The sequence below is a fragment of the Hippoglossus hippoglossus genome, chromosome 5 (assembly GCF_009819705.1).
Source record: "Hippoglossus hippoglossus isolate fHipHip1 chromosome 5, fHipHip1.pri, whole genome shotgun sequence".
NCBI lineage: Eukaryota > Metazoa > Chordata > Actinopteri > Pleuronectiformes > Pleuronectidae > Hippoglossus > Hippoglossus hippoglossus.
In genome coordinates, this window is record NC_047155.1 from 12827881 (window position 1) to 12850146 (window position 22266).

Below are 22266 nucleotides of genomic sequence, written 5' to 3' on the forward strand. Positions count from 1 at the left end.
AAAAAAAGAATTCTCCTTTACTAACCCTTTATACCAAGTGTCTAAATCAAATGTGGAACCTGATAACCTATGTTTATGATATAAGTGGGAAGTAGCTTTCCATTTTATGTTTTAATATTTTTTTAAATGACAATAGAATATGTCAAAGTTTAGTCCTAAATCTAAACTGAAAACACTGTAAAATTACAGTTCATCTCTACAGATAGTGGAAGTATTATCATGGAGCATCAACTATATTTTACAATTTCTCTGGTACATTGTGTATTGTATTATAGTCAGTCAGAGCTGACCTGAGGCTGTAGTGTAGTGATCAGTGGGTATACAGACAGCACTCTATAGTACATGTGTGATATAGTACATGTGTGATCAGTGGGTATACAGACAGCTCTCTATTGTGCATCTGTGATCAGTGGGTTTACAGACAGTGTGATGCAGTACACGTATGATGTACTACACGTGTGGTCAGTGGGTTTGCAGACAGTGTGATGCAGTACATGTATGATGGAGTACATGTGTGATGGTTTACAGTCAGCTCTCAGAGAGGAGGGGGCTGGCTGGTGGTTGGTGGGGGAGGGGTTTTATACACAGACAGGAAGAGACCTGCGTGTTCACATTCTGCCATAAACACCAAACACCCCCGGCTCTGCTGCTCTTCTCCCCCGAGCGACTGTTGTTGTGACGCGGGGACCGGATGAAAAACACACACCACAGCATGAAACCCCACAAGAGACATTTCTCACAAAACCACAGCGACCCCCACCCCTCAAAAAAACAGGGTCAAAGTTCACAGGAAGCTGGGGGGCTGCCATTTTTCGCTGCTGCTACAGCTAACGTCTAACGCTAGATGCTAAACCGACGCGGAGGTGCGGTTGGTTTTTTGGATTTTGTAGCTCGCTGGACTCGACCGATCCCGGTCGTCGCACGCAATCCGCCACTCCTCCGGCCGTTGTCGCGAACAGACCGCCGCTCTTGGATGAATTCGGCATGGAGAAAGTAGCGGAGCCGTCTTGGACTTCTTCGTACACCTACCAGGTGAGCAAGCACAGCGCGGAGATGCTACACAACCTCAACGTTCAGAGGAAAGATGGAGGCAGGTTCTGCGATGTGGTGCTGCGCGTCGGCGAGGAGAGCTTCCCTGCCCACAAGGCTGTGCTGGCCGCCTGCAGCGAGTACTTCGAGTCGGTGTTCGGCCGCCAGACGGAGGGCGACGGCGACGCCAAGGAGCTGGAGATGCACACGATCAGCCCGAAAGTTTTCAAAGACATCCTGGACTTCGCGTACACCTCCAGGATCGTGGTGCGGCTGGAGTGCTTCCCGGAGCTGATGACAGCGGCCAAGTTCCTGCTGATGAGGTCGGTGATCGAGATCTGTCAGGAGGTCATCAAGCAGTCCAACATCCAGATCCTCGTCCCGACCTCTCGGGGGGGAGAAGCCAGCCTCTTCCAGGCCACGGCCGCCGCGGAGCTGGGTTATCCGGCGGCTCAGGAGGGGCTCGTGAACGGAACGGGGCTGCTGCTGAACGGTCAGAGCTTTGCTAGCAATGCGCAGATGTCCATGGAAGCGAGTGAGGACGCCGCCGCCGCCGTGTTGCTGGAAGACGGCGGAGAGTCGTCGGTGCCGATGCTGGAGCCTGTGGACGGACTGTCCGTGTCCCCGACCGCGGAACTAACGGGGAACACGCTTCATCACGACGGCGACGGCTCCCCGGGGTCAAAGAGGAGCAGGGGGCGACCAAAGAAAGCTGGTGGTGTCGTGGAGGCGCTTCACTTCAACCACAGCACCCAGAAAGACAACGGGCTGTTTCCGTGCGGCACCTGCGGGAAAGCTTTCACCGAAGCCTCCCGCTTGAAGAACCACGAAGCCCAGCACGGAGCCTCCAGCGGCGGCGCACACAGCGTCGGTGACAGCCTGTCATCGGCGGGCGGCTTGTCGTTAATGTCCCACCCGGGTCTGGCGGAGAACGGCTTGCAGTTACCCGGCGGGCTGGCGATGGACAACCCGCGCAAGCGGGAGAGGACCAGGCGGCACGTCGGCTGTGACATTTGCGGGAAAGTTTTCCGCGACGTGTATCACCTGAACCGACACAAGCTCTCCCACTCCGGGGAGAAGCCGTACGCGTGCCACGTGTGCGGGCTCCGGTTCAAACGCAAGGACAGGATGTCTTACCATGTGCGGTCCCACGACGGCTCTGTCGGGAAACCGTACGTGTGCCAAAGCTGCGGGAAAGGCTTCTCAAGGTGAGCTGAGCTTTTACACAGCATGTCTTTTGTGTTTGGAGTTGTGGAGACGCAGTGGTGTGACTGAGCCTCAGCGTCTGGTCACCCTCCAGGATTCCTGCTTTGTAAATCTGTGTTTAAAGGATGATCAGCTTTTGAGAGACCATGTGAGTTGTTGTTGTTGTGAGTTGACAACAAATCAAACCCAGAGGTAAAGATGGTCTTTATATAATAATGTAAAACCCAAATCCCTCTGTGACAGTGATTGGAAAAGATCAACATACAGTGTTGTCACAGCTTCATAACTGCAGAACACACATAGCGGCTGGCTATCATTGTAATTCAGCCTCACTCCCACACACATGCACACCAGCTCCCCAGCTCTGTTTCCCAGGCTCAGTGTTTCTCAGGCCCAGCCACTGACTCGATGTCACCACCTGCTGCTCTGGAGGTCCACGCACAGGACGGATGATGCATAAAAAAAAAAAGCAGCCCCACAGGTTTGAAAGACGTAGAGAAAGGAAAACAATGGAGGTCGGTGAGAGAGACGTCCCTGTGTTAGTGGGGGAGACATTCACACTGGTGGTGGCTCATCAACGGGTGTGATGCATTATCAAGTATCTAGAGTTACTCCCAAATATATGATGCTCGATTCTGTATGACTTCATGTGAATGTCTCCTAAGCACAAATGAAGGTTTCTCACTGCAGCAGTAAGACTGTACGATCAGCTGTGCACATAAAACATACGTCTGCACTAAAACCCAGGTTCACTTTTTAACTCTGCAATAGTAATCTCTGTCTGTGAAATGTGCAATCCATTTCAGTGGAGACATATTCACACTGTACATATTCTGTCAACACTGTATATATTAGTTATTTATACTTTATTTATATTTTCCTATATCTCCTTACATTAATTTTATTAACTACTTATACTGAGGCTTATTCCTGACTGCCCTCTTGATGCTTTACCTTTGCAAATTCTTCCCTCTGCGGGACAAATACAGGATTATCTTATCTTATCTAACATATAATTTGCCCTTTTCACAAACATTCTATTCATTCGTTTTTTTTGCCGGAGACATTTTGACCTGTTACACATGTGTATATAATGGAGTTAACCACTGCTAACCGAACAAAGTCATTGCTAATGTTATCAGTAACATCTGGGCCTTTCCTGCTGCGACAAGTCAAAATGTCTGCTGAGAAGAGGGACCACTGGCTCTGTCACACTGTCATTAATAGAGCATCTGAACACAGAGGGGAAGAGCCATCTGTAATGTTATTAGTTACATCTGTGCTTAAGTTGAAAGTCAAAATGTCTGCTGTGAAATAGGTCCATTATATTTAAACTGCTTTAGAATGGAGGACCTCTTATTCTTCACATGTGTAGGTTAGGGTTATTTATATAGTTATAAAGATGGATCTGTCCCCATTTGGAAAATCAGTTTGCAGCACAGGCAACAGTCAAAGATATAATAATACAATATGTGAATGGGAGCACAATAATTTGTGCCAAACTTCAACTCTTCTATTCATGGTCCTGTATGTGCCAGCTATTATTACAGGTTGTTTCCCCAGTCTTCAATGTCAAATTGATTTTACGCCCACTGTATTAATTTCATGGTATACTGAACAGGAAGCAATGTTACCATGACTTTCATGACCTTTCATCTAAGTTTTTATGTTTTCTTTTCTCCTATTCTTCAATATGTCACTGCCAGATGACAAATTCAACTTGTGACAAAAGTCGATCTGGTTTTAACTCCAGAACCTGTAAATGTGACTGATAGGTTTATTTGTAATATGGACTGGACTACACACTTGTTTTAATGCTGTTAAACCAGACTTGGCTTCCTGGATCTGCCTGGTTTATTAATTTCTTTAAAAGATGAAGCTAATTTAGTTTTAAAGTCTAATGATCCCATATAAAGTGACACCTCAATATACATGGGCCCTCAGTCATATACTTTTTTAATAGATCAATCAGCCTCTGATCTTTTAGAAGACATGGTTTGTCTTTCATCACAGGAAGAGAATGTTATTTAAAAGAATACACCAAATGTTATTAAAAACACTTCTGGTCAATTTCTTATACAGTGTAGTTATTTTTGCATCATTCTGATGAAGGTCTAGCACTGAAATGTCACAAATAAGGCTCACTATAAGTAAGAGAGTGTGCAGGAGTGTTTTCATCTGTCACATAATAGACATGGGAAAAATATTTTTCGGTTTTGAAAAGACACCACACACATTGAACACAATATTCAAATATTACTGACTTGGCCTGTGTTCACACATGTTAGTTTGCATGGTTTAGTTAATCGATCTTTAGCTGTGTGGAAATGAATATATTAGAAATTCACTTATTGCCTTTTTCTTCTTCCAGACCCGACCACCTGAACGGACATATCAAACAAGTTCACACAACAGAGAGACCCCACAAGTGCCAGGTAACACATGGAATCCACATATTGGAGTTATTATATATAATAAAACCCTGCAGCTAATGACTGTTTTTAAAACCGCCATATGTAAGAAAGACATTAACGTGTCAATATCTGTATTACAGATTTGTAATGCCTCTTTTGCTACGAGAGATCGCCTCCGGTCCCATCTCGCATGTCACGAGGACAAAATCCCCTGCAAAGTTTGCGGCAAGTTCCTGCGCGCTGCCTACATGACGGATCACCTAAAGAAGCACAGTGAAGGAACACATAACTACTGCGGCATCTGCAACAAAGGTAATCCTGAAAAACGTCAGCATACCAAATGTCTGCAAAGTTCACCAAGACAACTCTGCCCCATGTCAAATGGCGGATGACATGTATTCAGATGTTGCTGTTGCTGCTAATAGGAATATGAGGAGGGATGGTGTTATGGTTGGACTGCTGTAGTTGTTAGAGCTTTTGTAAAATGGTTGATTTTTATCAACAATGTGAAATTGCAGGATGTCCTGTAATCCTGTCGTGCAGGTCGACTCTCAAGAGAAAAGAAGTGTGTTGCTACTGTGTCGCTATAAAAGTCCACTATTCAAGTTGACGTTCATGTTGAATATTGTATGGCTTCCATCTGGCCACGCAGTGTGCTCACCTCCCAAATATGTATCAGATTCAATAAGTTGTACAGTTTGAGAAAGAGGCGGCGAACACTGCTGCCACAATAGAGCTGTAACGTTACACCTCAAAGGATGATAACCTGGTATCGTGCCTTTTTGTGTGTTTGGTATTCAGACTGAAACCTGGGTCCTATTTCATCTCCTTCCTCATCAGTAATTTGTGCCCTTCCTTGTACTACAATGTTGTAATGCTATTTTCTGAACATTACCTCACAGACAGGATTGGAATTGAAAAGCATGTTGTTGAATCAAAGTCAATTTCATTATTTTACATGATTCATCACCCTGTTGGTTTTGACAGTTTCCCAAAAACAATCTACAAATATGAGTACCTGTAGGTGCATTGATCAGATCAGAGGGTGATGTTGATATTGTGATTAGATCAATGAGAACATCTCTTTACAGTTTACTTCACACTTTGTGTGTCTGTACTCTGGAGCTGCTAATGTTCTTCTGGTGGATGAAGTGGCACCCAAGGCTGTTTTTAAAATAATTTGGTTGTTTGCTCGGTGCAGGACTTTTGCTGTTGATATAGTGATGCTGTTTGGTTGTGATTTACAATTAAGGAATGGAAAATAATTGAGCTTTCCCCCCGATTAACCATATGTGTTATTCTGGTTTCCGCCACTTTTGATCTCCTGTTGATGGTTGACGATGAAAGTCCGTCCTTGTTTACATGACGGCCCTCTTGTAGCCAAGGCTTTGTGTGTGTCAAACGACTGCCTTGTTCTTTGTTCTTCTGGTCCCAGGTTTCTCCACTGCGTCCTACCTTAAGGTGCACATAAAGACGCACCATGGCTCTCCACTGCCCCCCTCAGCCACAATGCACAACTTCCCTGAGCCAAGGGGGGGACTGCAGATGCACAACGGCACCCCTTACCACATGGGACACCAGTGCTCAGTGGAAGGCAAGCGGCCGACCGCCCCATCCCAAATTTTCATGTTTCTGGCTTTCATGTGCGCTGCTGCTTTTTGGAGAAACATGCTGCTGCATCTGTGTGTATGTTTAAAACACAAGCATACATTCACCGCACTGCGAAACATTTACTACTGTGCAATTTCATCCGCTGGTTGTCCTTCTGTTAGCCAGCTCTCAGGGTCTTTTGCTGAGAAGGTGCAGTGTATACATAACATCTCTGTGGTAATCAGGTGGATGGAAACTATTTTTCCCTGTTGTCATTGTACGGCTCAATTAGGACATTTCTGTTATTATTATCTACCTATTACACCATTTTTATGCCCATGACTAGAGAGGTAGACTGGACTGTGGTGTACTAGCTCTTCATGAATCCTTCAGTAAATCCAAAATATATTCAACATTTTTTATTTAGATTCATACCACTGATTTACTTAATTTGAGTTGCATCAAAACTTAAGAAATGCCATCGCTGGTACCGATTTTAGTGCCAGTTTCTTGGAAACATCTGCAGCCCTGTGTTAGCCCTGAAGGCACTGCAGCACCACAAGCTAGCTGTCAAAGTTATCTTCCAAGAATTACAGTTTTTGGTGCTCAACAGATGTGCTCTAAAATATAAATTCTAAAGTTTACTAAAATCTGCCCACATGTTTCAGAATACATTATACTCATACAGTTTGGAATTAAGGGATATGGCAGATAGTGCTGACCTTGCTGATTTTATTTACCGGTTTAGTCAGATTTTATTCGCATAGTGGTAAATATCTATCCTATAGGATCTCCCTTACTCCTCACTCATTATGGGTCATATATTAACAAACCAATTGCCTTGGCAAGTGGTTCAGTTACACCTGCCAGTTACTGGATGAAAATATTAAGTAACAACTGTTTTGTTTCAATCTAGTGACGTAAAACTCCTCTGAATTAACACTCACAGTGGGGGGACACTTTACATTAGAACTAGGCTAAGCTTGACCTCATGGTTCAACAAGCTGCAGGAAAAGTGCTGGAAACATTAGAGGCTCACAGTAGTTTCTCTGACTCGTGTCAAAGGTGAGGATTGACTGGAGGAAACCCCTGTAGATTACAACTTGTAGTGCAGCTTTTCCTATGGAAGAGTATAGCAATATGCTGTATTTGCCATAGAACATAGCAATTGAGCACAAATATATTTCTAGACTTGTATTGTTACTCATAATAACATAATATGTAGCATACTTTGCTTTTGTATGTGCGTGTTTGTCTTGCATGGCCATGGCAGCATATTAACAGTGTCTGTACCTGCTTGGCTGGTCCATCAGCAGTTGTTCAGCAATGCACAGTGATGCATGATCATCCTAATGTGCGCTCCATTTGTCCTGGATTCATTGAAACTTTTGTTGTTGTGCAATTTTGTGGGAGAACCAGTAGCATAGAGACAGTGCACACATCGAAGTGAGCCACAACTGGCAAAAATAACCAATCATTTTCTCTTTTGATTTGTACTTGGAACTTACTTTTTGACAAAATAACAATTAGCCCATTTGCATAGCGTAATAGATGGTAGTTCTAATAATAATTATAGATTTCTTTACATTCTGAAGCACATACATCGATTTTTGTTTGAGGCAGGTGAAGAGATTGATGCAATAGTTGAGAAATTAGGAAATAGAGGTGTGTAAAATAGGCTGTTTCTTTGAAAGCTAAAGGAGATTGTATTTGTAAATTATTCTGCGGGGAACCATAGATTTGTTTCACTATGTGCTGAGTTACAAATCTCTGTTTTGGCATCAGTCATGGAGTGAACTCGGCATGCCAGGATCAGTTTCTCTAAATATAGCTGTGTGTTGTCAGCATCATAATGAAAGGAACCAGCTCTATAGATGGTATGTCCTGGGGAAAGCATTTACAGAGAAAATAAAGTTGGTCCTAAAGCTGCTCCCTGAGGGACACCATACTGGACAGGACCAAAAGATGGCATGTGGTTATTAGAACCTGTGTTTAATAGGTAGGATGAGAACAATTTGAAAGCTGTACCAGATAGATGTTTGGTAACCACCTGTGTAATAAACACATTTTATTATCATCAACATTCAATTTCCTCACCATGTTTATCAATATTAAGCGTAGAAAAATCACATATTCTCGCTTAATGTCAAAAAAGTATATAATAACTTCCAAAAGCCTTTTCTTAATGTGCTTCCAGTATTATTTGGTCAAGTGCACAGTATGCATGAAAACGAAGGGAACTACGATGGGCAACGTGTTTAGATTAGTGTTTAGTTTTTCCATTTAAACATTCTTTTTAGCCACAAAATGGGACCTTTTTATTGTAGTTTGTTCTATGCTTAATGCACATCTTTAGTTGGTTTTGATGATTCCTCTCCATTTAATCTCTTCTGCCAGTGTGTCAGTAAATGAACAAACCTCTTTTACAAAAAGTATAAAAAGGTTTTCTGTCATCTGGCAGACTCCAGCTAAGCCACCAGAAGAAAAAGCTGAAAGTATCTTTTCCCCTTGGAAATAGCCAGAAATGTGTACTGTCACTATATTTACTGATTTTTTCACTGTAGTCTTAATTTAATGTCATGTGAGACAAATAAGTTGTGTTTGTGAAAAATACTTACAATTCACAGTATGGGCTCACAATGCACAAGTAAATGTAACTATACCTTCTGCCTTTAATTCAATTTGTTTGACAACTCGTCTGATTACCTTTAAAACGAACTCGGCAGCAGTGTAGAGGTATTGTATTGTCAAAGTGTTTTTTGAAAGAGCTTGTCAAGGAAAATCACATTTAGAAATGTGTCCATTCAGAAACTACACTTGCTGTTACCATGGTAACCACATTTTCTTTAGTAATTCTCCATTTTGATGGGAACGGCACTTAATGGTGGCTTTGTGCGTTTGCCAGTGAGCCAACATTGTGTATTGTGCATAGTTTTTTTTATTACTTGGGATTAGTAAATCCAATTGTTAGTCAAATAGATGGACTCACATCCAGTGTATTTTTCACAAACATCAACTGTTTTCATTAATTATACCAATAATTACTGATAAGGATTAAGCATAAGCTGACAGGGTAAGGAGGAAAAACATTCATTCATCCCTGACAGCTTCCGTGATGGGGTTCACTCAGCATGGATTCATTCATACGAGTAAACCTGTCCTGCACACTGTGTTTACCGACTGCCTTTCAAATACTAGTGATGAAATGAAGGTAACTCTGTCCATATGGTTTCCGCCGGCCTGTTATGTCTGTCCCTCCCCCTTCCTTTCTCCCTGGCCGGGTGTCGTGTAGACCTGTGCGCCAGTCGCCAGCTGCTTCTCACCTCGTCTGAGGCGGAGGGTCGCTTTCATGGGCTCTCTGGACACCCAGTTCATCCACAGCCTGGCCCTCCAGCCTTGGGCCTGCAGCCTGAGCTGCTCATGGGGAAGCCAGGTGGGACTCCATATTTCTGGGAGTGTCGCTCTGGCGGGGTGCCTGGCTTCCCCGTCCATGGGCCTGTTACAGGTCAGTACAGTCCAGCAGGAGGGTGGGTTGGGGGCATGGTGCAAGCATGGCCCAATGGTTGGATGAGCAAAGTACAATCCTCAGTGGACACTATGCAGATGGACTGAGCTAGATGATAGTACAGTTCAATCCTGTAGCCACGTTTTTGAAGGAAATGTCTTTCTTCTCTGTTTTGCTGAATTCAAATATTAATGTGTAAAATCAATCGTTCATCTTGTTCCAATTGTGCTTATTGTCTTCTCACTGAACACCTGATGTTTAAGTTTGAGACTTTTGCAGGTGCCAGCCAGCTACTGGATTAAAGTTGTATTTGACAAAACTTGTTTAATAATAATATATCCTCATTTATCTTTCTCTTCCCTCCCTTTTTCCTCCTCCTTCACTCCCCTCTTCCTACCCATGTGGCATTTACCTCAGACGGAGAGGAGAACGCTGAGAAATGTCCTCATCTGGAATCAGAAGAATCCGATCCTTCATTTGGAGAGTTGCCAAACAGTGATGAACTGAAATCTCCACACAAACCCGACGGGCCGGAGCTCGAGATGCCATCCTTATCCTGCAACGGAGCTTCTGCAGGGGCGTTGGGTTCCCCCGAGGGATCCAAAGCCAAGACGGACCCTGAGAAGAAGTTTACCTGCGGGATCTGCGGTCAGGCCTTCCGCACAAAGTCCTACCTCAACAAGCACCAGCACAGAGTTCACAAAGCCCAGAAGGCCCAGGGAGTTTCAGGGTCTGGCGCAAGTGAGCTGACCCCGTCCCTGTCCTCTCCCTTCTCCCCCCAACAAAACATGTCCTTGCTCGAGTCCTTTGGCTTTCAGATTGTCCAGTCCGCTTTCGCCTCGTCACTGGTGGACGCTGAGGCAGGTCAAAGTGGACTCGACTTTGGAGGGAAGTGACAAGTTTGCTGGAGATATAATGAAGTTTGTCACTTGTTGAACGAAGCCGGGTTGCCCACAGAAGATGCTCCGTATTTGGGAATAACTTTGCCTCAAGACTACTTTTTTCTGTTTGTCGCGTTGCTTAATGTGTATCCAATATTTTTGTCAGAGACTGCCATACGATTCCTACTTTTTCTACTTTTTCAGAGTATGAAAAGTGAACGGCGTGTACATTTTCTTTGTAAAGAAACGACATGAAGGTTTTATTTCCTTTATCTGACATGAACCTGTTGAAGTTATGTTTGGTAGGCTCTCAGTTGTTTTTGGCTTGTGTGTTAATCTTAGCTGCACATATGTTCCTGACATGAAATTAATTATTTACGGCATTCTTAAAATGATGATTTTCTTTTAAATGTCCGCCGGCTCTGATGTACTTGGTAAATCAACCCTTGGCCATTACAACAGTTTTTAATCTTTCATATAAACAGACGTCTTTACCTCAGAGCAACAGGAGGACTGAGTTCTGTATTTATGTTGGATTTAGTTTTTATTAAGACCAAGGATTTAAATTGGCCTCGATTTTTCTAGCAAGCTTTGCTGCAAATCTGTTAATTTCAGACTATTTACCATATTCCTAACAGGCACACGGCATATTTCATTACGCATTTATTAGGAGCAACAACTTTGTACAAAAAGAGTGGGTTTAAAGGTGGCTGAGTAGCACTGATAGTTGTCAAGGACCTTTGGGAATCATTATTGACAGGATTGTAGCTGACAACGGACAGTTCAGAAGCACTTTTAAAACAAGTATCATTAAAACTACATTTTATTTGTTATGGCACCGACACAAAACACATTTGGCTTCTTAGAAGTTGGCAAAAATATTTCATCTTTAAAAAAAATATAGTAATTAAGCTACCTCAGAAGATATTAACACCACAGTGCTTTGTTGTTAATGTGTGTTAATCATAGCTTAATCAAGTTTTATTGTGTTTACTTTATTGGATTTCTAGAATTAAAGGTAAAAAATGAAAACGACCTCAAAGCCCCAGCAGCTTTAAATCATCCTAATTTAGTCAGTACTTAGAAGGACCTGTTTCGTCATTACTTAGCAAAAAGCCTCAGAGGATAGTTGTATTTGTGAATCTTGAGCAGAGTTGGTACACTGAGGTGACGTCTTACAGGATGTGCCACTGGCAGCTCATTTGGGTGTGAATAGCCCTTTATCATTTTTTGATCTGATCATTGGTAAAAAAAGAAAAAAGAATAATTAATATAAAAAAGTGCAAACCTAAGGAGAGGAAAGCCATTTATTATTGTGATTTATACTGTGTCCAGGAATGTTTTTTTTCATTTTATGAAATAGGTTTTTTCTATCACGTCGGGTAAATTTAGATTTAAAATCGGTCTTGAAACATGCCTTGAGCTTGTCGGGACCCCCACACCCCCCACAACAATGACGAAGTTTCCGAGTATTGTTTGTTAGTTATTAAATCAGTTGTGTACATTAACCAGGGACCAAGGTCAGGTATATTTTCAGTCTATTTTTTGAGAAATGTAAATTATATTTTATTAACTTATTCATGCCCGTGCTTTTTTTTTTGTGTACAGTTTTTTATTTTTGATTGTCAAACAAAAATCTTGGGATTTGCTCATTTTGATAATTTTTCACTGTAGATCATGTTAAATGGAGTTCCGTGCGTGTTCTTGTGTGCGCGTTGTGCAGCAGTTAACGGGTTAGAGGAGGGATGGACACCCTGATCCACCAGCTTCTGCACCGACCAAACGTAATGCAACTTTTTCAGAGTCAAGTAACTAAGCTCAAGTTCTTTCTCCAGTGTTTATTCATCTTCTTCGCCTGCACGTCTTGTATTGATCAACCCCTCTGTCAGTGATCTATCATTCGCTTGCTCTGTTGTGTAGATGACACGACTTGTGTTTTGCACTAATGTCCGCTCAGTTAAGGCACAAGCGATCCACCTTGCTGTCTTTAATTCAAACTGTTGAACCCAAGACATTCCTGTGATGAGAACAAATGTAAATGAGCCATTTTTACTTTTTAAATAACCCAGTATGACATTTGTGATTGAATGCAAAGATCTTTATAGTATAATCTGACTTAAATGAGGTTTAAGTCTGTAACTGATTATTATTTTCATTATCGATTATCCTGCAGATTTGTTTTTGAATCATATATGTCCATTTAGACTTTCAATTAACTTTGTTTGTCTGATCAACAGTTCAAAACTCAAAGATACTCAGTATGCTGTCATAAATGCCACAGCTGCAAACTCACTGCAGAAGCTCAAGAAACAATTAACCCCATTAACAAAACACTGTAGTTGTTAATTCATTTTTCTATTGATCGACCAATTGATTTAATGGATTAGTTCATAAGAATAATCGTTTTCATAATCTCTTCACACTGAAACGTAGATCTATACAAGGTCGAAATAATGCAGTTGCAAAATAAACAATATGAGATTTAATTATTGGGTATCATGAGGACCTCACATACAAAACACTTTAAAGATGATATTTTAATATCGTGTGTGTGTGTGTGTGTGTGTGTGTGTGTGTGTGTGTGTGTGTGTGTGTGTGTGTGTGTGTGTGTGTGTGTGTGTGTGTGTGTGTGTGTGTGTGTGTGTGTGTGTGTGTGTGTGTGTGTGTGTGTGTGAGAGAGAGAGAGAGAGAAGAGCGTGTGTACATGTGCCATCTATGCGTGTGTGTCTGTTTCCTGCTTCTGTTTAATTATTATTTGTAAGTAAATTTGTCTGTTGAATTCAGTACATTCCTATATTATTTATGTTTTTATTGTGATTGTTACATGTGTATATACCATTCATATACACCGTCTATAGATATATATATAAATATATGAACCAACCAATATGATCAATGTTTGTCAGTGGTGGTCCTGTACATATATATCGTTCTTTTTCTTGTCTGTTATATGGAGGGGTGTTAAGTTATGGCCATTTTGACTGAAAAGTGTAAACTGCATGTGCCTGGCATGCGAGCTGAGCTGGGGACTGAATGTCGATCACTGGTTGGTGGCAGTAATGGTTTCACTGGTCACTCTGCTGTCACGCTGCTCTGGTAGCGCTCACACTGCCGGCCGCACGACTCATGTCTTTTGTTCTTCTTCTTTTGTTTTGATCCACTCTGCACTAAGGTATTTACAACTTAAACGTTATTAAGAGTTGTGTTGTGATTATTTGTTTGAAATCATGTGGACGATGCCGTCAGGAAGGAATTTCTTCACAGGGATGTATGATTTGTTTCACTCCTGTTGGTACTTCAGAGTTAAAAAAGATCTTTTCATTGATTATTTAGACCTAAATGGTTTTTGCTTTCTGCTTTTGGTCTGTTGCAAAGTGCCTTCCAAATACTGATTGTGCACAGCAGTGGATTAAAAAAGATCCTCTTTTCTAAAGGTTTAAAATTGTACAGAGTGACTTGCATTGACACTTTTGTATAAAACACTCACAAAAATGAAATGTACAATATGTTACCTTGGTATTTTATCATTGTATGCAACAAGATTGCTCTTTAAACATGTGAGCTACATGTGTCTTTGGACATATTTCAATTTAAGCATACTTTTCTATAGATATTTGTTTTTGTACTCTGTCATTGAGTCTCATCTCTCTTGTTGGTACAGAGATGTGGGCATCAAATAAATTGCAATTGAAAAAGCTCCTTATATTTGGGTTGTATTTTTTCTGATGGATATTGAAACATCTTATTTATACATTAGACGGTGGTTTATACTTTCAAACTAACATTCACACCAATTTACACCAATTCACAGTGCAGCATTTAAGACCCCTTGAGTGAAATTGTGGAACATTCAAATACAGAGGGGTTACATTAGCTATGATATATAATTTGGTTTCTTATTTTGCAGTTAATGCTTCTAATTATCTGGCATACAGAGACACCTGTTCAGTTAATATTGTGGGTTTCACAAAAGATTTGTTGCAATGTATCTGCACATACATTTGTCAGGTGATCCATTATTGTTGAAATGGGCTGGTTGTTCTATTCCTTAAATATTAAAAATTACTTGATCATAATAATTTAATAAATGTACACAGCTTAAATTTGACATTTATTGTGAGGAACAGAACAGAATGGGAACAAGGCCACTCGAGTTCAGAAACACAACACAGACGCCGCCAATAATTTATATTCAACTTTATTCAGCTGGTGTGTGTTTTGTAAACAAACAATATAAACTATCATCTGGCAGTGTACAGTGCACGGATCACATCATCTAATACTGCGTTTACAACACTCAGACAATACTTCAGTGAATGAACTAACTACCTTAGGACTGACCTTTTTCTGTATTTGGTGTAGTTTTGAATTATGTCAGTTTGTTGAGTGTTTATGGGATTAAATAAAATAACCATGCTTGCATATGGCATCAAGTAATCAAGAAAACTAAGCAAGAAAACTTCAGTGGAATGAGGGGCTGCCTTTTCCAAGGGGATGTCCTCAGTTTCAGACTTTGAAAACCTCTGGTTTAATACATTTCTGGAGTTAGATGTTTATGCGAAAAGTAATACATATATTTGTTTGTACAGAGTTGTTAACTATTAATGAAAAGGTTGCTCTCTTAAAAACATGTGGTTTAATGTTTGATTTAAAAATCTGAAAAAATTGTGGAAAAAAATATATTAATAATAATAATAATAATAACTTGTTTGTATAGGATTTTTCTAAACAATGTTACAAAGTAAATAATGTTTATTTATATTTATCTGTATATAATATTTATAGTTTAGTTGCAAGTGTAATGTAAGTACTTTCAATGTCGTTTCCACTGTTCTTGTAATTTATTTTGTTGAAATCTTCCATAATCTCAAGCATTGTTTTTCCTTTTGTCTCTGGGACAAAATAAATCATAAATCCTGCACTGAAAAGGGAGTAAGCCACAAAGATCAGGAAGCAGAACTGTCCGAGTCCATCCTGCATGAAAACACATCAAAACAGGCTGTTAAATTCACAGTATATAGATATTAGGAGGGAGATGATGTAGCCTACGTTCATGACTGGAAATATTGATATGAGGCACATATATCTCACCACTACGTAGCCAAATAACATCCCCACGAGGAACATGCTGAGCCAGTTGATCGTCCCACTGATCACGTAGGCAGAAGGACGCCAGGCTTGTAGGAAAAGGTCAGCGGGAAGAGCCATGGACACACCGGCTAAAAGGAGATTATCATTTATTTTAAAAATTCATCATCAATCATTAAAAAAATTAAATAATACAAATAAATCACTTGTGAGGACGAGCACAGGCAACAGAAAACTCACACGGTCCAAGTCCATAGATGCAGATGACACAGAAGATCAGGGCGATGTTCAAATATGGGATCCATGAATTCAGATCCTTTGTGAAAAAAGACAAGGATTTATTATTTTCCCTCCTCAGGACAAAGGGGAGGAGGAGGACGCTTGTAATGATGGAGCACAGTTACCTTGATGGACAACATGACAGTGAGTAGAGACATGGTGATGCCCATCAGTAAATAGCCATAGCCCATAAGCTTCTTCCTGCCAGCACGATCTATCAGAAAAGACTGAGACACAACAGGGATGTTATAGAATTACACAACAGGCCTGAATTTACCCAACAGTTGTTCATTTGATTGTTTGTTCGTTCGCGCATTCACTCGTTCGTTTAAAGGTTTGGTGGCTTGTTTGTTCGTTGGTGGAGGTGCGCTCTCTATTGAGTACTTTTCTCATTTTCGGAGTTGTTTTTGAGTTGCGTTGTTTTCAGTGTCATTTTCATGATACATGACAGAAATACTTACACACAGGGTTATGGCGATTAACTCTGTTGCTCCGATACCAATGGCCAAGTAATGCCTCTGGTCCTCTGGCACTCCTGACTGACGGAAGATGTCAAAGGCGTAGAAGTAGAGCTGAGAAGATGAGAGACCATTTAACTAGATGAGACGCATGAGGGGAGATTAGAACAAGTGTCTCATGACGGCTGACGGGAACATACAGCGTTGATGCCGCAGAACTGAACACCAGCACAGGGGATGGCCAGAGTCAGCAGCTGCCACCTGACACAGCGAGAGGTCAACACGTCCTTCACGGTCTTCGCCTTCTCTCCCAGTGAGCTCACTCTCTCTTTCTCCATGTCGTCCAACTCCAGCTTCAAGTCCTCCTCCTGCCACAGCCACTGCAGGGCTGTTGGATTAAATTTTTCCCAGTGAACACATTCAAAAACCTGGAGTTCATCTGTGACGCAATCTAAACTTTCTCTCTCTCCAACAACTGCTCATAGAAGTTGTTGCAGCATCACAATCAAGCAGGTTTACAAATCCAAACCCTTATTGTAAAGTGTGTAATCTAGTGTGAAATGCTGATTCTAAAACCGTCCACTCACCTTTTTTGCAGCCTTCAGTGTCTCCTTTGTCGATGTAAAGGTATCGAGGCGCCTCAGGGAAGAAAAGCAGCATCACAAACTGCAGGATGGCAGGAATACCACTCACAGCCAAGAGATACGGCCACATGTCCTCTGTTCCCATCATCTCCCTGAGTCAAACAACGATGGGTTAGAAAGACACTTAAATCCAAAGAGGCAGGAAGAGGGAAGTTATAATGCTAGAATTTGTATTATTATATGTTTTATTATTTGTAAGAATTCACTACTGACTTGATGCCAATAATTTGACCCGTAACTTTGCCAAAACCGATGAAGATTGAGCTGGTGAGAGTCAGGAAACCTCTGAATTTCTTTGGCGAACTCTCCCCGAGATACATGAGGTGAACGCTCAGGCCGAGACCTGTGGAGAGAAACCAAAACAACCTTTAAGAGCCTGACAAAATAAAGCAGAAGATGAGAAACATAACAAACACACAGGCATCATCAGGACATACCGACGTTATACCCATACAGGAATCTGCCCAACAAGATCATCTCAAAAGATTTGGCCGTGTGACTGAAGAGCATCAGCAGAGCAGCAACCATCGCCACAACATTGTTGAATAGGAGAGCTTTTTTCCTGAAAGACCAAAAGACAAATAAAGTATTTTATTAAATAGGATTCAACTAAACTTACTTTCACTGCTAAGTGCAATAAAAGATGTTGAAACCTGAATGGTTTGTCTCCGGCTGTTCTTGGTAAACTCCGGTGGCAACCTTGGCTTGTCACAATTTTGTACTTTGAAGTTTATGTTTCACAACCGTAAAGTCAACCTGGAACATCTTTTTCCACATTATGGGAAATGCATGTGTTTCCAGAATGTTTGAATCCAGTGGTTGTAAGTCGCTGCAGCCTGTAGTGTGTGAACTGCAGCACTGACACTAAAATGTAAAACTTAGTTCCTGCTGCCAGAGCCTGAATAAATAAATAAAAAATGTTGCCTTTGAAACAAGTTGCTTTTATCTTTTATTAATCATCATATTTTCCATCTTTGCAGCTGAAAAAGTCCCTTGACGTGACCTTGGCGAGTTCCATCACGTGTCTCAAAACACACCAGATTAGTTAAACACTGAGGCTGAACATTAGTGTTTTATTTTCTGGTTTATAAACCATTGAAGTCGTGACTTTGGCTCCAAATCAGAAGTTTGTCACGTCAGAGAGTTTTGAAAAGCAAAGACGTCAGCAAGTAATTGTTAAGTGTTCCCTATTAATGAACAGCCCTGTCAAACATCACAAAAAAAACAGTCATGATGTTTTGTGTATGTGTGTGTGTGTCTGTGTGTGTGTGTGTGAATGTGTGTGCTTGTACTTCTATCTTTGTGGGGACCGTGACAAGTGAGGACATTGGACGTGGGGGGAAAGTGAGGACATTTTGGCCGGTCCTCATTTTCAAAGGGCTGTTAAAAGGTTAAGACTTGGTTTTACTGTTAGGGTTAGGGTTAAGGGTTAAGGTTAGTCACTTAGCTGTAATGGTTAAGGTTAGGGTAAGGGGCTAGGAAATGCATTATGCCATTGACTGTCCTCACAAAGATAGAAGTACGAGAATAGGTGTCTCTGTCTGCCATTGGCTATCTTTGGGGGACAGATTTCCGAGTAAAGATCAGTGTCCCTCACCGGCCGTAAGTGACAGGAAGGCTGCCGCTGTGAATGGCCCCGGCCCAGGCTCCGAGGCTCAGCACAGCCACAATGAAGGACCAGATGAGCTTGTTGGTGGAGTCGGTCACTGGAGCGTTGTACCTCCACAACCACGTGTAGTTCACGAAACTCTGCACGTGCTGTGAAAAGGTCAAAGTTATAATTTTCATGTCCCTGATCAAGGACAGAAAACTTCAGATACATAATCTATTATAGTAAATGTTGCTTCTAGCCATTATGTTATTGTTTTATCATCCAGTATGTTGCGATGATGTCTCACCTCCTCAGGTGAAGCAATGACCGACACTTGAATCCCGTACTGAAACGATCCACCGATTCCCAACACCATCGACAGCGCATACAGCCTCCAATACTGCAGCTGAGACGTAAAGTGGAAACCCCATATTTGACTTTTAGTGAAACAGTTTAGTGAACTAGACATTGTAGGAGAGGGCAGACAGTATGTAATGATTCATATAATGCTTTACTGACATGGGGCCCGAACAGATGACCAATGAACAATGATTATAAATGACGCTCATGATGCCCAGTACAACGTCACTGTGCACTCGACCGTTCTGCTCTGTGACGAATGTCTATTTAACCTTTACACCTTCACCTTCTTGTTATGAATGTTTAAAACTCTTGTAACTGAAAATGTAATGTTTCTTTTATTTTGTTCCAGAAAAGGGAAAATATTTTAGAAAGAAGAATACAGCAAATTTTCTGATTGTTTCTCTTGTGGTGAGTTACAGTGGTTTTCAGTGCATGTGCAGAGCCTATATGGTCCTGGTAATTACAAGTTTATCTGTAATGCAGTGTCTTATGTCAGGCTACAGAAAGTAACAGTACTGTACTTAAAGGTCCATAGTGTAAGATTTAGGTGAAAGGGATCTATTGACAGAAATTTTATATAAAATAATCCTAGTTATGTTTTCACGGGTGTGCTTCATCTAAAGTATACAAATTGTTTCTTTTATTTACACTAGAATGGGACCTTTATATTGAAATACTTTATATTTACATCAGGGGGGGGGGGGGGGGGGGGGGGGGAGTCCTCTCTATGGAGGCCGCCATGTTTCTTGTAGTAGCCCAGACTGGACAAACTAAACACCCTTTGAGTTTTTACGAAAACTGAAGGTTACCACAGGTTCTCTTTCATGTTTGGAAGGGGAGGATGAGGTGAGGGGTGTTCAGCTGCAACATGACACTTCACCACTAGATGTCACTACATTCTACACACTGAAGCTTTAAGTACAGTTTTAAAGTACTTGTACTGTATTTATTGTACTGAGAAATGTTGTTATTTTTATTTAACATTTTTCAGGTGATAATTATGAACTTTTACTCAAATAGAACTAGAACTTGTTACAGAGTGTTTTTATGTTGTGATTTTACGTTTACTCAAGCAAAGGATCTCAGTTCTTCTTCCACCACTGATACTCAAGCCAAGCAGATAGTCTTTTGTCAAAGTCTTTTAACCTCTAAATCTTCTGTTGTCAGCTCATTACATAGAAGTGAACACAACTTAATTTTTGATGAAAATCTCATGTCATCGGTTGTTTCTCTAATCAAAGGCAGTTTCAGTGAAAATCGTCCAAACAAATTTTTCTGGTGTGGCAGTCATAGGCATTTATCCCATACTTATAATCACAGTAAAATGTGACTCATAATGCATTTTATATATTAAACCAGATGATTAAAAAATGTATCATCTGGTCTATGAAAATTTAATGTGACAAATATTTTTAAATGCTCAAAATTAATTTTTCACTCACTACTGACTTTTAAAAATGTTGACATTTATAATTACCATTACATGGCTGAAACTGGAAAAAGAAAGAAATTTGAGAAAACCTTCTGTATTTACTTTGTAAATATTCTCCAAACACAGAATTTGTTTTCAGTATTTTCTCAATGTTTGGTTTGTTTCTAAACGTTGACAAACTGATGAATATCTTTTTTCTTTTACTTGCACTGTCTAAGCATCACAATAAAACTTCCTCCTTGCTACTTATAGGATAATTAAGTATTTTAAACTCTGTATTCAAGTATTCAAAAACACGCAGCCCAACAATACCCACTCACCTTCTTTGACGCACCCTCCATTTTTTGCATTGACTCTCTCGATGCTGGATGCATGAGGAGCAGAGGAGCAGGATTTATGAAGGAGGCTACCTGAAGTTGCACATTCATAGAACTTAGTTGTCCATTCATGTTGTTACAGAGTAAGATTGTCATGTTTTGACGTATGTGAGAGGGATGACCACACGCTGCACTAGATCAAACTTGGTCCGTCTGGTTGATTCCTGTGGTCACTCTGCTGGTACAACTGGTTATCCATTATTTCAATCTGTCTTCATAAAGCTATGCACATGCACATGCACAAGATGCAATTAAGATGATGATGAGCAGTTCACTCAACAATGCAAATAATACTCAGTCTATAAAGAAGCTGTTTCATACATGTTGAGCTGTACCCTAGATTGAAGTTTCTGCTGTAAGCATAAACTAAGAAGTTATTAGGAAAATTCCATTACAATCCCTTTGGACATTTTTATGTTTTAACAAGACCTTCAACCTGGACAAACACTTTTTTTACCCTGTATCTTTGTCACTCTTTAAAATAAGTAAAATATATATTTGTATACACAGACACACACACCATCATGGGTGGATGGATGGATTGATGGATGAAGTGATGGATGGATGGATGAATGGAGGGATGGATGGATGGATGGATGGATGGATTAATGACTATAATTACAAAGATAATAGGTGCAAGATTCACACATTTCTATGGCTACATCTGATAGAAAAATCATTCATACCCTGTGTATCATTCTTATGAGGATCTTCCTCTAAATGAATATTCACATATTTATATATACAATTTTTACCTTGTTCTTCCTCCTCCTGTTGCTCTCACCCAAATAATATTTGTACTTCTATTGTCTGATGTAAGATCTTCAAATTCTTCTCATAAGAATGAATTGGCTTTTATCTTATCTGCCAGATTTTTAGTAAATTTCTCTTCTTACTTTATTTAAAAACAAAGTCCCACATCCCATTCTCATGACTTTATTGATGCCCATACATGTATCTTTGTGGTTTTCAATGTAAAAATGTGTGTGAGTTTTGACAGTGTTTCTACAAAAATGCTTGTGTTTAGACTGGTCAGTAGGTCTGGTGCATTTAAAGGTGTCACAATGTTGACTGATTGAAATGATTTATTCTGTAGAGTGAAGTAAAAGAGAAAACAAAACAATTTTCTTCCCTAATAAAGTGTTTTGCTAAGTCCGTCTCTCTCAGATGTAATCATAGGTTTCCTCTTACACTCTCCTGTGAAGAAAAAAAACTATGAATGGAATATCTGTGATAGTTTCAGGATTCTCTCGTGGTGTTCTCCAGATAACAAATGCTCATTAGTTAAAAAATACTTTTGCGAGGTCACAGTGATCTTGACTTTGACCCCAATTTTCTTACCAGGTCACTCTTGAGTCCAAATGACCAAATTTGAAGAACGTCCATTATAATGTTCAGATATTGTGAAT

The 22266-nt window shown here is 40.6% G+C and overlaps 2 protein-coding genes across 4 annotated transcripts; one reads left to right on the forward strand and one right to left on the reverse strand.

The window, feature by feature from the left end:
* The first annotated feature begins 524 nt into the window (after nucleotides 1-524).
* Nucleotides 525-11892, forward strand: patz1 (POZ/BTB and AT hook containing zinc finger 1). 3 transcript variants are annotated; one of them, XM_034586334.1, is made up of 6 exons: nucleotides 643-2237; nucleotides 4607-4670; nucleotides 4790-4961; nucleotides 6085-6243; nucleotides 9532-9744; nucleotides 10162-11892. In XM_034586334.1, the coding sequence occupies exons 1-6, from the start codon at nucleotides 985-987 to the stop codon at nucleotides 10638-10640; spliced, it is 2340 nt and encodes a 779-aa protein (XP_034442225.1). In that variant the 5' UTR covers nucleotides 643-984; the 3' UTR covers nucleotides 10641-11892. The 3 variants fall into 3 exon arrangements, with proteins under 3 accessions (XP_034442228.1, XP_034442225.1, XP_034442226.1); XM_034586335.1 differs by lacking the exon at nucleotides 9532-9744; XM_034586337.1 differs by lacking the exons at nucleotides 6085-6243; nucleotides 9532-9744 and having other exon boundaries at nucleotides 525-2237.
* A 3420-nt stretch (nucleotides 11893-15312) lies between these two features.
* On the reverse strand, nucleotides 15313-20959 carry LOC117761955 (solute carrier family 2, facilitated glucose transporter member 11-like). Its single transcript, XM_034586355.1, has 12 exons — nucleotides 20801-20959; nucleotides 18993-19091; nucleotides 18692-18852; nucleotides 17532-17656; nucleotides 17308-17437; nucleotides 17038-17186; nucleotides 16651-16838; nucleotides 16454-16564; nucleotides 16118-16219; nucleotides 15954-16029; nucleotides 15717-15844; nucleotides 15313-15599 (listed from the first exon to the last, which is right to left on the reverse strand). Exons 1-12 carry the CDS (start codon nucleotides 20951-20953, stop codon nucleotides 15405-15407), a joined length of 1617 nt encoding a protein of 538 aa, XP_034442246.1. The 5' UTR covers nucleotides 20954-20959; the 3' UTR covers nucleotides 15313-15404.
* Between the last annotated feature and the right edge of the window lie 1307 nt (nucleotides 20960-22266).

Excerpts from the sequence above, each read along its gene's own strand:
- patz1 (XM_034586334.1), top strand. The coding sequence starts at position 985 with ATGGAGAAAGTAGCGGAGCCGTCTTGGACTTCTTCGTACACCTACCAG. Across the intron at positions 2,238-4,606 it reads TGCGGGAAAGGCTTCTCAAG|ACCCGACCACCTGAACGGAC; the intron begins GTGAGCTGAGCT and ends TTCTTCTTCCAG. Across the intron at positions 9,745-10,161 it reads CGTCCATGGGCCTGTTACAG|ACGGAGAGGAGAACGCTGAG; the intron begins GTCAGTACAGTC and ends CATTTACCTCAG.
- LOC117761955 (XM_034586355.1), bottom strand. The coding sequence starts at position 20,953 with ATGACAATCTTACTCTGTAACAACATGAATGGACAACTAAGTTCTATG. Across the intron at positions 17,438-17,531 it reads CCTGTATGGGTATAACGTCG|GTCTCGGCCTGAGCGTTCAC; the intron begins GTATGTCCTGAT and ends TTCTCTCCACAG. Across the intron at positions 16,220-16,453 it reads TAATCGCCATAACCCTGTGT|TCTTTTCTGATAGATCGTGC; the intron begins GTAAGTATTTCT and ends GTTGTGTCTCAG.